This window comes from Haemorhous mexicanus, chromosome 9 (genome assembly GCF_027477595.1).
Source record: "Haemorhous mexicanus isolate bHaeMex1 chromosome 9, bHaeMex1.pri, whole genome shotgun sequence".
In the NCBI taxonomy this organism is placed as follows: domain Eukaryota; kingdom Metazoa; phylum Chordata; class Aves; order Passeriformes; family Fringillidae; genus Haemorhous; species Haemorhous mexicanus.
The window spans coordinates 29,360,275-29,373,856 of record NC_082349.1 but is presented as its reverse complement, the minus strand read 5'-3'; the positions used below and the strand labels follow the sequence as shown (position 1 = coordinate 29,373,856).

The 13,582-nt window shown below is 53.0% G+C and overlaps 2 protein-coding genes across 2 annotated transcripts; one reads left to right on the top strand and one right to left on the bottom strand.

The window, feature by feature from the left end:
* Positions 1 to 11: 11 nt before the first annotated feature.
* On the top strand, positions 12 to 7,986 carry ALDH9A1 (aldehyde dehydrogenase 9 family member A1). The gene is made up of 11 exons (XM_059854725.1): positions 12 to 224; positions 830 to 975; positions 2,072 to 2,201; positions 2,501 to 2,635; positions 3,107 to 3,303; positions 4,082 to 4,222; positions 4,761 to 4,949; positions 5,855 to 5,942; positions 6,279 to 6,420; positions 6,908 to 7,020; positions 7,124 to 7,986. Exons 1-11 carry the CDS (start codon positions 41 to 43, stop codon positions 7,216 to 7,218), a joined length of 1,560 nt encoding a protein of 519 aa, XP_059710708.1. The 5' UTR covers positions 12 to 40; the 3' UTR covers positions 7,219 to 7,986.
* A 200-nt stretch (positions 7,987 to 8,186) lies between these two features.
* On the bottom strand, positions 8,187 to 13,382 carry MGST3 (microsomal glutathione S-transferase 3). The gene is made up of 6 exons (XM_059854727.1): positions 13,311 to 13,382; positions 11,024 to 11,147; positions 10,104 to 10,177; positions 9,424 to 9,481; positions 8,669 to 8,741; positions 8,187 to 8,400 (listed from the first exon to the last, which is right to left on the bottom strand). The coding sequence occupies exons 2-6, from the start codon at positions 11,138 to 11,140 to the stop codon at positions 8,285 to 8,287; spliced, it is 438 nt and encodes a 145-aa protein (XP_059710710.1). The 5' UTR covers positions 11,141 to 11,147; positions 13,311 to 13,382; the 3' UTR covers positions 8,187 to 8,284.
* Positions 13,383 to 13,582: the final 200 nt, after the last annotated feature.

Genomic DNA, 13,582 nt, shown 5'->3' with positions numbered 1-13,582 from the left:
GGCGGCGCCTCCGGCCGCGGCGCCTCACGGGATCCCGCCGATGTTGGCACAGGCCCGGCTGCCGAGCCTCCTCCTCCGGCTTCGCTCGCTCGCTCCCGGCCTCGCCACCATGAGCTCCGCCACCGGCACCCTCACCGTGCAGCAGCCCCTCAACTACCGCGCGGGCGCCCGCGTCCAGCCGGCCGACGGCGGGCAGCTGGAGGAGGTGTTCGAGCCGGCCACAGGTACCGGGGAAGCTCCGGGGGCTGGGAGAGCTCGGTGCCTGCAGGGCCCGGTGCCCTCGGCTTTCCCCAGCTCACCCCTGCTGCTCCTCAGCCGCCTTGCCGGAGTGGCTGAGCTCTGCCTCCAGTGTTTGGCTATCATCGTTCTTCGTGCAGAAATCAGCTCTCGCTCTGTCACTGCCTGATTTTGGCAAACCTCCCCCGATTTAAACATCTCTATAGTTATGTAATTGTAGTTATCGTTGTGTAGCGTTCAGCAGAATCGTTTCTTAGTGTTTTACCCTCCTGGGGAATGTGTAACGAGAGTCCTGAAAAGGGTGGTAGAAATATAACAAAGTCAACTCGAAAACCCGGGAATTTTGTAGCAACTGGAGGTAATTAGTAACCAGAACACGACTGTGGGCAATGTCAGCTCGTTTAATTGGAACCAGCTGAATGGCAGCGCCTCTTCTCTGGCTGATTACAAATCAGTGGGTTCCAGTGGGAAATTCCGTGTCTGCTGTAAGTGGCTTGACTGAAGTATGTGGGGTCTGGTGCAAGTAAACCATGTTCTGGGCCCCTTTTCTGAGATTTCCATCTCATTTATTCCCTGTTGAAAACGTGCCCAGGTCGTGTGCTCTGCAAGCTGCCCTGCTCTGGGGAGAAGGAAGTTGATCTGGCTGTGCAGAGTGCAAAAGCTGCCTTTAAAATATGGAGTCAGATGTCAGGCATGGAGCGGTGCCGAGTGATGCTGGAGGCTGCCAGAATTATTCGGGTATGTTGGGGGGGAGAGGGGTGGTTCTGTCTCTGAGCTTCCTTGTGGGTTATTGTGGCTCTTGGAGGCTTCAGCAGGACTTGCAGAGCTCCAGGAGTTGCTCAGGAGTTAAAACCCACCTTTGGCCAGAAGAGACAGGCCGCTGCCTCAAGCAGGGCTTTGCTCTTATCACTGGAGTCAGCATCCGTGCCTGCAGCTTTGGCCTTATCACTGGATTCAAGGCCAGTGTGTGCTTTCTCAGCTGAATTTTGTTAGAAGACATAAAACTGAAGCAACCCATTTGGCATCTTGCAGGGTTTGTGATTCTTTTAACAGCTCCAGAGATTAAATTTCACTGCACACAGTTTCAAAGCTGAAATTGCATAACTGGCATGGCTGAACTTTTTGGCTTGTCAGAGGCTGTTGTTACATGACTGGTATGTGTCCTGGCAATAAGAGAAAGTAGGAGTACTGGTTTTTATCTGTCAGATAATACACATGGGGAGGATGCACATAAGTGAGGTTTAACACAGACTCTTTTCTAAGATAACAGGTCCTTGGGCATCAGAGTTAGTCTCCATCAAGTTCTTACACATCCATAAGAACCCAGACTTTCCCCAATGTGTATGAGTCATGAGAAAACTTTCCTTTATGCCAAACCTTTTCTTTTCCCAGACTTGCAGAGCAGGGTGATATTTCTGCCTGGGAGGTGGACTGTTAAAGGATGCTTCCCAGCTGCATTGCTTTGTCCCTCTTCACTGGCCTCTGGTTCCATCCTGATCTTGCTGTTTGCTCTTCCCAGTTCAGTTCTGCGAATTCTGATCGTTGTTTGCCAGCCGGCTTCTAAGTTCATGTTTGTTCATCTTTTAGATAAACAGGGATGTTAAACAAGACTGGACCAGCAGTGAACCCCAGCAGCTTTCCCTTTGACATTGCCCTGCACTCTGTCACCATGGGGACATGGATAAACAGCAGTTGGGAATGTCTCTTTTGGGGATGACCGTTTCTCATGGCAGGATCTTGTTTGGGGTTTGTGTGCTTGTGGAGCAGCTGTCTCCTTGTGGGGTTCTGCTCCAGGCTTCTCTAATGCGTTGTCTCTGTCCTGTGCCACTCACAGGAGCAAAGGGAAGAAATTGCCACCATGGAGACCATCAACAATGGGAAATCCATCTTTGAGGCCAGAGTGGACATCGACATATCCTGGCAGTGCCTGGAGTATTACGCAGGGCTGGCAGGATCTCTGGCGGGTGAGGAGTTACTGGAGTTTGCTCTTTGCTCTCTGTCCCACCTTCCCTGGTAACTCCAATGGCACCAAGCCATGCTTGCTGCTGATTTCTCTGAGAGATGGACCATTCCTGAAGACCTTGGAAGTGTTCTGAGAGGTCTCTGCCCAATGCTGCCATGCTCTGTGGGCACTCACACACCTTCTGTGAACTGGGGTGAAACTGTGTCTCTGCTCCCAGGCAAAGCCAGACCTGACCCTGGGGGCTCTGATCAGACAAGAAGGGACTTTGCTCTTTTCTACCTCCTGGCTGTTTCTTTGCAGGTGAACACATCCAGCTTCCTGGGGGATCCTTTGGGTACACTCGGAGAGAACCGCTTGGGGTGTGTGTTGGCATTGGAGCCTGGAATTACCCTTTCCAGATTGCCTGCTGGAAGTCTGGCCCGGCCTTGGCTTGTGGTAATGGAGCCTTTCTGCCCACTCCAGTGTCTCTTCAAAGCCAAGTGATCCTGTGGGGCAGAGTGATCTCTGGGATGAAGTCTGGCATTACCTTAAAGTGTTGAAGGATTAGCAGAATGTTCAGGCTGTTCCTCTGGCAAAAGGGAAGGGAAATGGAAGGAGGAACATGTGAGATCTCGAGAGGTTAGGAGTGCATCCAGAAAAACACAATAGCTTGGCTTTGTACCAGATGGGGAAGGTCTCTTGAAATGTCTGCAGGGCAAAACCAGCAGCCCCATCTTCCCCAGGCTCTCCCCAGCAGCAGGGGCATCCTTAGTTGCAGTGATCAGCTGAAAGTGTTTCCTCCTCTCTTGGGGGGAAACTTCTGGGCTCTGTTGAGACAAACTCACTGTGGGGTGGGGATTGTTTTTGTTTCTTCCCTGAAGCAGTTTGTGTGTTAACCCCACCTTGCCTGTGTCTGGGTTCCCTTAGGCAATGCAATGGTCTTCAAGCCTTCACCTTTCACCCCTATTTCTGTGGTGAGGTTGGCAGAGATCTTCACAGAGGCTGGAGTGCCCAAGGGGCTCTTCAACGTGGTGCAGGGTGGGGCTGCCACGGGCCAGCTCCTCTGCCAGCACCCAGATGTGGCCAAAATCTCTTTCACTGGCAGTGTGCCAACTGGCATGAAGGTAAAGATGCCTTGAGACAAGGGTTGTATCAACTACAATCAGTCTGTAGATGATACCTCCTTGAGCTTTTCTGCATGGTGTGGGTCAGCATTTTTGGGGTCGAGGCAGGGTGTGGGTCAGCATTTTTGGGGCTGGGCAAGGAGCTTGCAGCAGGTACAGGGTCATGCTGGGGATCCACTTAACCTGCTGGGCATGAGCTTGGGAAAGAAACCCCTTGGTCAGCTTCACTTGCTTGGCCTCTGGTTGCAGTGAAGTCTCTGATCTGCTCAGGTGGGTGTTGATGTTGGGAGGAGAGTACATGAAACAGCAGTGCTAGAAAAATGTGGTTCTGGCTGCTATAAAGCACTAAAGCTGCATGCAGCCTACTGTTTTTAAGCAAGGGAATAGTTTCTGTGAGTTTCTCACCCTCAGTTTATTATTCCAAAATTAAAGAAAGACTTTTGGGAATAAATTTTGAGTTGAAGGAGGGGAACTGTCCCATGACTGTGCCCCTACACCTGTGTACCTGTGGGTTGCAGTGACAGATGGCAGCTACAGCTGCCTGCAGCTTACACTGAGCATGAGACTTCCTGTAAATGCCTCTCCAGGTTTTGTTGGCTTTATCTATAAAAAAACGACACCCAACCCTCCATGGCTGTTCTCAGTCTGAACTCACCACATCTAGGGAGCCCAGCTTGCCCTTTGTGCTGCTTCTCTTGGTGAATGGTCCTTTGTGTCTCCCCACCAGCCTCCCCTTGGCCAGTGGATCACTTATCTCTTGTGTCCCTGTTCCCCTCAGATCATGGAGATGGCAGCTAAAGGGATAAAGCCAGTCACCCTGGAGCTGGGGGGCAAATCCCCCCTTATCATCTTCTCAGATGCTGACCTGGAGAATGCTGTGAAGGGAGCCCTCATGGCCAACTTCCTGACTCAGGGCGAGGTGTGTGTCTGTGGGGCAGGCTGGGGCAGTGGGGCCAGCCTGTGACCTCCTGTAAGTGAGAGCTGCCCTGGGGCTCCCTTCCTGCCACACCTTTCTCTGTGCAGTGTCAGAAGGGATGCCCTTGCAGGAGCCTGAGCAGTGTCCCAGCAGAGTGTGCCTTAGCCACAGGACACACTTAGCCAGTGTGCTGTCCAATTCAGGATATCCACCTGTGCTGCAGGTTTTGTGTAATCCTGTGGGCAAATTTGCTCTGCAGGGTCATTTCTGGGAATTCGGGAGTCAGCTCAAGGTCTCTGCTGCTGGTGACCTGATGTGTTCTTGCCACCTGGTGGCATCAGAACCACGGTGTCCAGCAAGGACTGTTCAGTGCAGTCAGAGCCCCAGGGTAATCTCCTGGTGTTCCTTGTCCCCAGGGACAAGTTAGCTGTTGCAGCAGCTATGGAGAGGCTTTTCCAAGAGCCTTTGGAGTAGGACCTAAGCAGGCAAGGACTGTGGAGTGCTGTGTTTCCTATTCTGAGCTGCCTGTCCTGTGTCCCAGGTGTGCTGCAATGGCACCAGGGTGTTTGTGGAGAGGAAGATCCTGGATACCTTCACAAAGGAGGTGGTGAAACGCACCCAGAAAATCAAAATTGGAGACCCTCTTCTGGAGGACACACGGATGGGAGCCCTCATCAACCGGCCCCACCTTAATCGTGTGCAGGGCTTCATCAAGCAGGCAAAGGAGCAGGTGAGATTGTGATGCTGCTTTGTGCCTGCCCTGAAATGTCTTTCCTGTTGGACAAACACAGTGCCAGCTGCCCTCCTGCACTGTGCCTTCCCAGTTAAGCTGGTTTTTTTTTGTTCTTTTTGGTTTACTCAGTGGGTGTGTTGGACCACTAGATACAGAAGTCTGTGGGATCTGATGGAATGCACCCCAGGTCCTCAGAGAATTGGCTGATGTAGTTGCTGAGCCATTTTCCATGATACTTGAGAAGTCAGGGCAGTCAGGTGAAGTCCCAAGTGACTGGAAAAGGAAAAACACCCATTTTCTAAAAGGGTGGACAAGAGCCTGGAAATTACAGACCCATCAGCCTCACTGCTGTGACTGTGGAAAGATCATGGAACAGATCCTCCTGGAAGTTGTTCCATGGCACGTGGAGGGACAGGGAGGTGATCTGAGCCCAGTACAGGGTCAGAGAAACCCCTGCTTATCACTCCAGGCTGGGGGTTGAGCAGATGGAGCAGCCCTGCGAGGAAGGACTTGGGAGTGCTGGTGGATGAGATGCTGGACATGGCCCAGCCACATGTGCTGGCACCCAGAAACCCTCAGGCTGCATCCAAAGCAGTGTGGGCAGCAGATGAGGGGCAGTTCTGCCCCTCTGACCTGCTTTGGAGAGACACTATTTCAAGCACTGGAATCCTCAGCACAGGAAAAACGCATGAGGAAAGGCTGAGAGTTGGGGTTGTTTAGCCTGGAGGGGAGAAGCTCTGGGGACACCTGATTGCTGGATTTCAGTACATAACGGGGACTTAGAAGAAAGATGGGGACAAATGTTTGAGCAGAACCTGCTGGGATAGGCCAAGGGCCAGCCAGAGCTGGGCAGGGTGCTCCTGGATGTGCCTGCATCCCTTCCTCTCTTGGCTTTTTTCCAGGGGGCAGAGGTGCTGTGTGGTGGGGACCTGTATGTGCCAGATGACCCGAAGCTGAAGAATGGCTACTACATGCAGCCCTGTGTGTTAGGTAGGATCTATCTCAGCCATGGCACCATGGATGTTGTGGGATTTTTCCTGAGCAATGAGTTCAGCTTTGTAACCTGACTTTGTGATGTCCCGAGCGTGGATGGACACTAGGGTGAGAGTCCTAGAGAGAGCTGAGGCTTCCAAGAACTGCATCCAGGGAAATCTGGGCTGTTGGAGAGCCTGATAGGAATGGTGCTGTTGGTGCTTTTGAGGTGCAGGGTGTGCCTGGCTGCTCTGCCATGCTGGGTGCTATCTCCAAGGCTGTGTGGGTTGCTGAGTGCACAGGCTGTGCTGCTGCTCTTCCTCCTGAAGCACTTGTGCTCTGCCACACTTCCAGGGAACTGCAAGGATGACATGACGTGTGTGAAGGAAGAGATCTTTGGGCCTGTCATGGCCATCCTGCCCTTTGACACGGAGGAGGAGGTTCTGGAGAGAGCCAATGCCACTAAATTTGGCCTGGCAGGTGGTGTCTTCACCAGGTATGACTGGGCAGTGTTGTGGAATCATTCTGGGGAGAGGAAATACTGCAATGATTTGCTGCTCCTCTTGCAGTGCCTGGGCATGGGTATCCTCTTCCAGAAAAGCTGAAGCAAGGGACATCTGTAAATGACTGCACATCTCCCATTTTTTCCCCCAAGTGTTGGGTGGGCCCAGCTGTCCCTTGGGTTCCTCCCAGCCTGGCTTGGCCTGCTGCCTGCCTTCCTGCCCCTCCAGGATGCATCAGGAGCCTGCTGTGCTGCTGTTGGCTACTTGCCCCACTTTGTATTGCTGGTGTCCTTGTCCTGCCCTCTGGAATCAAATGCAGCTTGGAGCATCCTTGGGAATTGGTGCTGCCTCCTTTGAGCAGGCAAAGGCAGAGTAGGGCAGGTTGGACTCCAAAAAGCAGTGTGGCCTGCTGGCCTTTGTCCAGTGGGTGTTGCCTGGCAGGGAAGGAGGGGGTCCAGCTGAATTGCCCTTTTCCTGCAGGGATATCCAGAAGGCTCACAGGGTAGTGGCCGCTCTCAAGGCTGGGATGTGCTTCATCAACAACTACAACGTCAGCCCAGTGGAGCTGCCTTTTGGGGGATACAAGTTCTCAGGTGAGCTCTGTGTGACCTCCCCTGGTACATGCCAGCTCCAGGGGCTGTGAGTGGCCACTGGCACTGCCTGGAGCTGTGTCCTCACTGCAGCTCTTCCCTGCAGGATTTGGCAGGGAGAACGGCCGGGCAGCCATCGAGTACTACTCGCAGCTGAAGACAGTCTGTGTGGAGATGGGGGACGTGGAGTCTGTGTTTTAGTGCCTCTGGGGCCTGCTCAGGGGAGCCTCAGGCAGCTCTTTGCTGCCAGCCAGAGATGTGGATCATGTACACAGCAGTAAAGTACCCTACAGTTGTCAGTGCCCGGGGGGAAGCAGGGCTGGAGCACCGTTTAGCCACCCTGCTCCTGCCAGGGGGTTGGACACACAGGGCTCAGCTCTGACCTGCCTGGTGGACAATGGGAAGCTCAGAGCAGGAGGCACCAGTCTGGCTTTTGGCAGCAGCTCCTGCAGCCACAGGGGTGTGACCAGAGCCTTGGCAGGGACCAAGGCCAGGCCCAGGCTTCCCAGGCTCTGTGCCTTGATTCCCATTGCCTTCCACCCTCCATCAGCTTCAGTTCTGGCTTCTTAAAAGGTAGGACCCTATTCAAGGCAGGTACAAGCTCTTGGACACAATTATATCCTGTAACTATCCTGACCCTGTCTATTCTGTAACCACATAAATGCCTTAAGTGCATCATTGCTTATTCCCTCTAGACCCTTGGTAACCTCAAGTTTTGGTTTTTTCTATCTGTACCTTACTTACAAGTGGGACAAACCATTGTGGGGAGGGTTGGCTGATGCTGCCTGGGCCAGTTATGGCCCTGAACATGACCTCCACACGAGTGGTGGTGAGCTCCAACACAGAATAGTGAAAGCTATCTCCCTTCCTTCCTGTAAACTTACTGTTCTTTATACACATGATGAAGCAACAACTTCAGTTGTTTTCTTATGTCTTTTTTTAGTAATCAAATAAATATTTACTCTGGAACAGATTCTCAGTGTGACATTGAGGGGTCCAGAAATCGGGCTGTTGCTGTATGGGTTAAATGAGCTGCATGGTGGCTTTTTGATCATTAAAATCATAAAAGCTTAGAAGGAACAGCTCTCCCTGACAGACAGATTCTGCTACAAAACCAGAGTAGTTCTAGCATTCTGCAGAACTTAAGAAACCTCTCTGTAACTTTAGAATGAAAATACAGAATGGACAACTTCCTTTTATTGAGAAAGAAAAGGAAAAAAAATACAGGAAGCCAAGTGTTCTAAAAGAAAACAGATGAAAAGTCCCTTTAGGTTCTGCAGATGAGCTGGCAGCCCAGCTGCTGGTAGGCTGAATAGACGCCTGTGCCCACCAGCCCAAGGAGTGCCACGCAACCAAAGGCCCCTCTCCTTCGGTTTTTGGGCTCTGGAAGAGAAAAAGCAGAATTTGTCAGTTCACTGAAAGACTAGCCCAGCCTGGAGATTGAAGAGGGAGCAGGAACTAAAGGGAAATCCCCAGGGCAAAACAGCTCAGGCCTTTTAGGGTAGGCATCCCTGCTGGATGAGAGCTCAAGAGCAGGAGGAGCGTGCTGCAGTGTTGGCAGCCTGCAGATCCACCTGGCTGGGAGCAAAGTCCTGAGGTCACTGTAGGAGACCTGAGTCTCAACAGTGTGTGCTGCAGGGCACAGTCCTACCTCCTGTGTAGTAGCCATAGGCATAGATGAGCCTCCCAAGGATCCAGGTTATACCAAGCCCTGTGGCCACTCGCTGCAGAGAAAGGAGAAGCATTAAAGCCTTGAGCAAAGTTGTGCAGGCAACCAGGTGTCAATCTCATTTCACCCCTGGCCAGTTAGTGAGCCAGAGCAAGGACCAGGATGGTGGAGGCTGCTCCAAGCCCTGCTCCAGTGCCTCCAGCAAGTGTTCCAAACTTCCACCTTGACTCTTCATCTAGAGCTCACTCCAATGTGGCTCTCATTTGCCAAATGTGCCTATGCTGTTTCCTTCCCTCTTGAAAAGGAGTCTGTCTTCAGGAAAGATGTAATTTGTCTTTTGATGGCAAAGACAGAGCTACTGGATTTGGCCTCTCCCATCTACCTGTCTCCTCCCAAGCTGTCTCCATCTTTCAGTTAAAAACAACCCAGGCTTTTGTCGACTTCCTTTGGCAGGGCTTGGAGAAACTGGGCTGAAGGGATTCTTCCCACTCAGTGGCTGGAGCCTGCAAATGCTTTGCTTTGTCTAACAAGGCACCTTTAGGGGAAGGGCTCTAATAGCTGAAACAGCAGTAATGAGTTTATTACTTGTGATTCTCCTGCAGAAGACCTTCTACAACGAAATGTTAAGAAGGGACACTGCAGTTCAATGTGATGTGGCTACTGAAGGGGCTGTCTTGGCCTCCTGCCCCCCACCTTGCCCAGGTCAGGGAGCCAGAGCAGAGTTCTGCATCACTTACCGGGTGGTAGATTCCACTAGTGCCTAAAAAGAACAGGAAGGCAGGGTAGGATTCCAATCTGCAAATAAAAGTGAGGAGGTTGTGTTTGTGCTCAGGTTGCTTACAAATACAAAACGCCAGAAGGGCAGAAACTGCAAACGTTCCCTGCCAAGGGCATTTTGGGCTCATCACGAGTCTCTGTGCTCGGTGCTGTGGCTGAGGAAAGAAGGGATCTGAGCACACACAGTTTTAGGGGCTTCCTCCCAGCCTGTGCCTCTCTCCCAGGACACCCACCCACTCTTTCCATTTTGTTCCCTAAGCCACTCTAAACATTCCCCAGGAGTTGTGCTTTCCCAGCACCCCTCTGATGTGCTGTTGCAACCTGTCCACAGGAGCTGGGTGGACTTGGGCCTCTCCCCAGTGAGACCTGGGCAGCACAACAAATCAGAACCTTCTGGAAACAAGATTCCTCACATCTGAAGATCCACCCATGAAAGCAAACTGGTGGGAACTGGGGAAGAGGAGATGGCTTCACAGCACCATCCCATGGTTTAAAGCATGGGAAGGAATCAGCAGAGCCTTCCTGCTAAGCTCTGCAGGGCTGAGCCTGGATCAAAGCAGTGGCAGCAGCACCTCTGGGGCTGTGGGCCCTGCCCCCAGCCCTGTGTGTTCCAAGGCCCCTGTTCCAAGGGGTCACTCACGTGTTCTGGTGTGCACGCTGGATGCAGTTGAACATGTGCCCGTTCTCAGGGTCTGTGCTGTACATGGTTGGGTACTGCCAAAAATAAACCAGCAGCAAAGCATCAGCAAGTGAGGCCTGCAGCTCCTCTCCCCAGGAGCCCAGGGCTGCCTGGGTGCTTGCAAGACCAACCTGCAATGGCAGCTTAGAGCCTGTGCCTGCCCTGGGGCCCACAAAAGCTCTGTTCAATGTCACTGCCTTCCTGGAGCAGCTGCCTGGCTGCAGAGGCTTCCCCGGGCCTCAAATCCAGCCCTCTACACTGGCTACACTTGCTGCAATCCTGACTTAATGCAGCAGGAATGGGATCACCCCAACAAGCAGCTGGAGCTACCCTCGTGCCCACCCGTTCTTGGTACTTCTGTGAGTGAAGTGAAAGAGCAAATGAGCCAAGTGGCACAGCAGCCACTGCATGCCATGGCCCTGACTCACAGCTGTCCCCACCCAGCCCACAGCTCTGCCTGCCATAATGGCTCCCCAACAGATGCTGAGGGAAGGTCACTTGCAAGACTTGTGACAGGGCTCACATGCTCCCCCTGAGTTTAAGAAACCCTCCTGTCACTTTTGTGCCACTACGACCCCTTTTCCCCCAGTGCTGCATCAAGTCTTATTTGCAGGGAAAAAGGGCTGAGCAGTTTCTTGCCCATCAGTGCTGCCAAGCTCAAACCCACATGCTTTCAGCTTGGTGCCAGGCACCTTATGGCCCAAATCCCAAGCTGTGTTATGCTTTCTGGAGAGCCATGGCAGGCTCTCCAGAAAGCATAACACAGCTTCTACATCCCTTCTACATCTGTGTGGTGGGGCAGGAAATGTCAGCAAGTCAACCCAAACTGATCAAGGGGTGTCAGCAGCCTGGCTCCAAGCTTGCCATGCCCTCTCACTCACCTCCACATGGTACTTCTTGCGGGCCTTGCCCACATTGATGGCGAGGTGCTTGACCAGGACATAGCTGGCAGCCCCAGTCAGAATGACGTAGCCATATTCCTTGGAGAGAACAGCCATCGTGGTGCTGCCAGAGAAAGGGAGCCTGTGAATGCCTGGGGAAGTGGCAGCGCATGATATACGTGCATGGAAGAGTTGCTGAGGTTGGACCCCAAGAGCTACCAGCACAGGGACTGGCTGAAGGAATTTGTACCTTTTGTACCTTTCTGGACCTGCACAAACCCAGAGTTCTCTGCATAGTTCCTGTCAAGCAAGGCTTAAAATCACTTAAGCATTGGTGGGAAGTGGTGGCTGGAGAACCTTAGTGCAGCCTGGGCAGAAACTCATGGGCCTTTCCAGCCCCAGAGCTAGGGGCCACCACATGAACTCAGTTTATTTCCAGCCTGTTCCCTAAGGGAGATGTTTCTTCATGCACTGGGAACCACACTTGTGGAATTCCTTGCCAAGGGACATTGTGAATGCAGGCACTCCCCATAAATTCAACAGGAAACTGGGTGAGTTCTGGGAGTAAAAGGTCAGTTGGGAGTTATAACAGAACCTAGCTCAGAAATCCCCTGAGCTGGAAGGAGCTGGGCTACATCAAAGACTAATTTGTACTGCTAAGGTCATCCTTTTATAAAATACTAATAAAACCCAGCACCTCAGCAATGATAACAACTTTTGGGTAAAGAGCCACTGGCCAGATGACTGATGCTCAGCCCTGCAGCTCCCAGGAAGCCTCTCAGAGTCACAAACTGACAAACAGCTCCAACAACACACAGCTACTGCCATTTACAGACCTCTGCACCAGCAGCCAGGGGACACCAGGGCCTGGGTGGCTTTTGTTTAATGGTTCTGTGCTCCCTCATGCAGGCCTGAGACAGGAGCATGGGGCAGAAGGTGCATCCTGCAGCCTGTGCCACGCTGCCCTACATTCCACATTCTCACTCTTTCCTGCTCAGCAGCCCCCACAAGCCTGCCCTGCTCCACACAGAGCACTCCAGCTCCCTCCCTGCTGCCAGAGAGCACAAGGCCTTCCCCACAACCATCCTGCACAACCCCAAACCTCAGACTGGGTGCCTGGGTGATCCTGGAGGGTGCTGCATGACACAGCGCGGAAAAGACAGCAGCGACCTCCCTCCAACACTGAGATAATTCTCCCAATCAAACCTCAGTTGGTGCCTGTTTCCAGATGGTGCCTCCACGATGTATGCAGTGAGGTTTTGGTGCCTCCCTGCACTGACCCACCAGCACAATCTGTCAGTGTGAGGAAAAACAGGCCACCTCAGGGAACTGCTGCAAAGTCTTCCTCATGCACCCCTCACAAGGGATCTTTGGGAACCAGAGGGTTTTATCTCCCATTTTGAAAAGGATTATCATCGATGGAGCAAGGTGAAGACAGCAGCTGGCTCTGTCCACAGGAAGTGAGGTAAACAATTATCAGTAAGAATATTAAAACCCCGAAGTAATGAATAAAAGCCAGCTGCATGCACCTGTAATTGAGGTTAGCACCTGACAGGTGACACACTGAAAACAGAACATGTAGAGCAGGTTGGCTGTCACATTTGCCCATTTAAACTACAAGGTTGTTGGAGAATCAGGCATTTTATCTTCCAGCACAAAGTTATAATCTGGGGGCTTATCTTGGGAGCAAAGAGCACGGCAAAGCATTAAACCGGGTGTGTCATAAAGCTGCTGTTCTTACACTACTGATATCAAAGCGTACCTCAAGCCTTTGCTCTCGTAATTTAGTGCCAAATAAAGCACTCCAAAGTCACCAGGACTCCCACGGTCGTTTCCGGACTGCGGTGCCCGGAGCGTTTCAGCAACCTTTGCCCGCAGCCGCCAGGGCTTTGCTGTCACGGTGCACAAGACTCAATTTCTACCTTTTTACCCTGAGATGTTTCCGGCTGGAGCCACAGAAACGAGATTTTGGAGCATGACACGGCACAGACCGGCGGGAGAAAAAGGGTCCTTTCCAACTCTGCTACAACACTGCAGCTGCTGTGAGTCAGCAAAGCGCATTAAGGCTCCTCGCACAGCCCCACGCGTGGATTCGGACTGGATTAGCCGATGTAAGCTCAGCCCTTCGAGCCAGCACAGCGACAAAAGCGGGCCGAGCCCTGCCCAGCCTGCTCGCCCCGCTGCCCCCTTCCCCCGCAGCCTCCCCCGGCTGGGAGGTGTCCACGGCGTTTTCCATGAGGACAAGCCGACCCCGGGCGCACCCCCGTGTCCCCCGGCCCGCACTCACCCTCACGCGGCGCGGAGCTGCCCGGGCGCGGCGGGACGGAGCGGGGCTGAGGGGGGAGCCGGGGCGGGGGCGGGGCCGTCCCCTCACAGCACCGCCCGCGGGCGGGGCCGGCGCTCGGCCGGGCGCGATCTGTCCCCTGCTCTGAGGGGAGAGGGGGGTGGGGATGGCTGAGGGCCTGCCGAGCCCCCAGCAGCTCTACCCGTTATCCACAGCCTTTCTGCCATTTTACCCGTTATGGCTAAGAGCTCTCAGCTTTGATTCGCAGTTTGCAG

Excerpts from the sequence above, each read along its gene's own strand:
- ALDH9A1 (XM_059854725.1), top strand. The coding sequence starts at position 41 with ATGTTGGCACAGGCCCGGCTGCCGAGCCTCCTCCTCCGGCTTCGCTCG. Across the intron at positions 976-2,071 it reads AGGCTGCCAGAATTATTCGG|GAGCAAAGGGAAGAAATTGC; the intron begins GTATGTTGGGGG and ends TGCCACTCACAG. Across the intron at positions 5,943-6,278 it reads CATGCAGCCCTGTGTGTTAG|GGAACTGCAAGGATGACATG; the intron begins GTAGGATCTATC and ends CCACACTTCCAG.
- MGST3 (XM_059854727.1), bottom strand. The coding sequence starts at position 11,140 with ATGGCTGTTCTCTCCAAGGAATATGGCTACGTCATTCTGACTGGGGCT. Across the intron at positions 10,178-11,023 it reads GCAAGAAGTACCATGTGGAG|TACCCAACCATGTACAGCAC; the intron begins GTGAGTGAGAGG and ends TATTTTTGGCAG. Across the intron at positions 8,742-9,423 it reads CTAGTGGAATCTACCACCCG|CGAGTGGCCACAGGGCTTGG; the intron begins GTAAGTGATGCA and ends CTTTCTCTGCAG.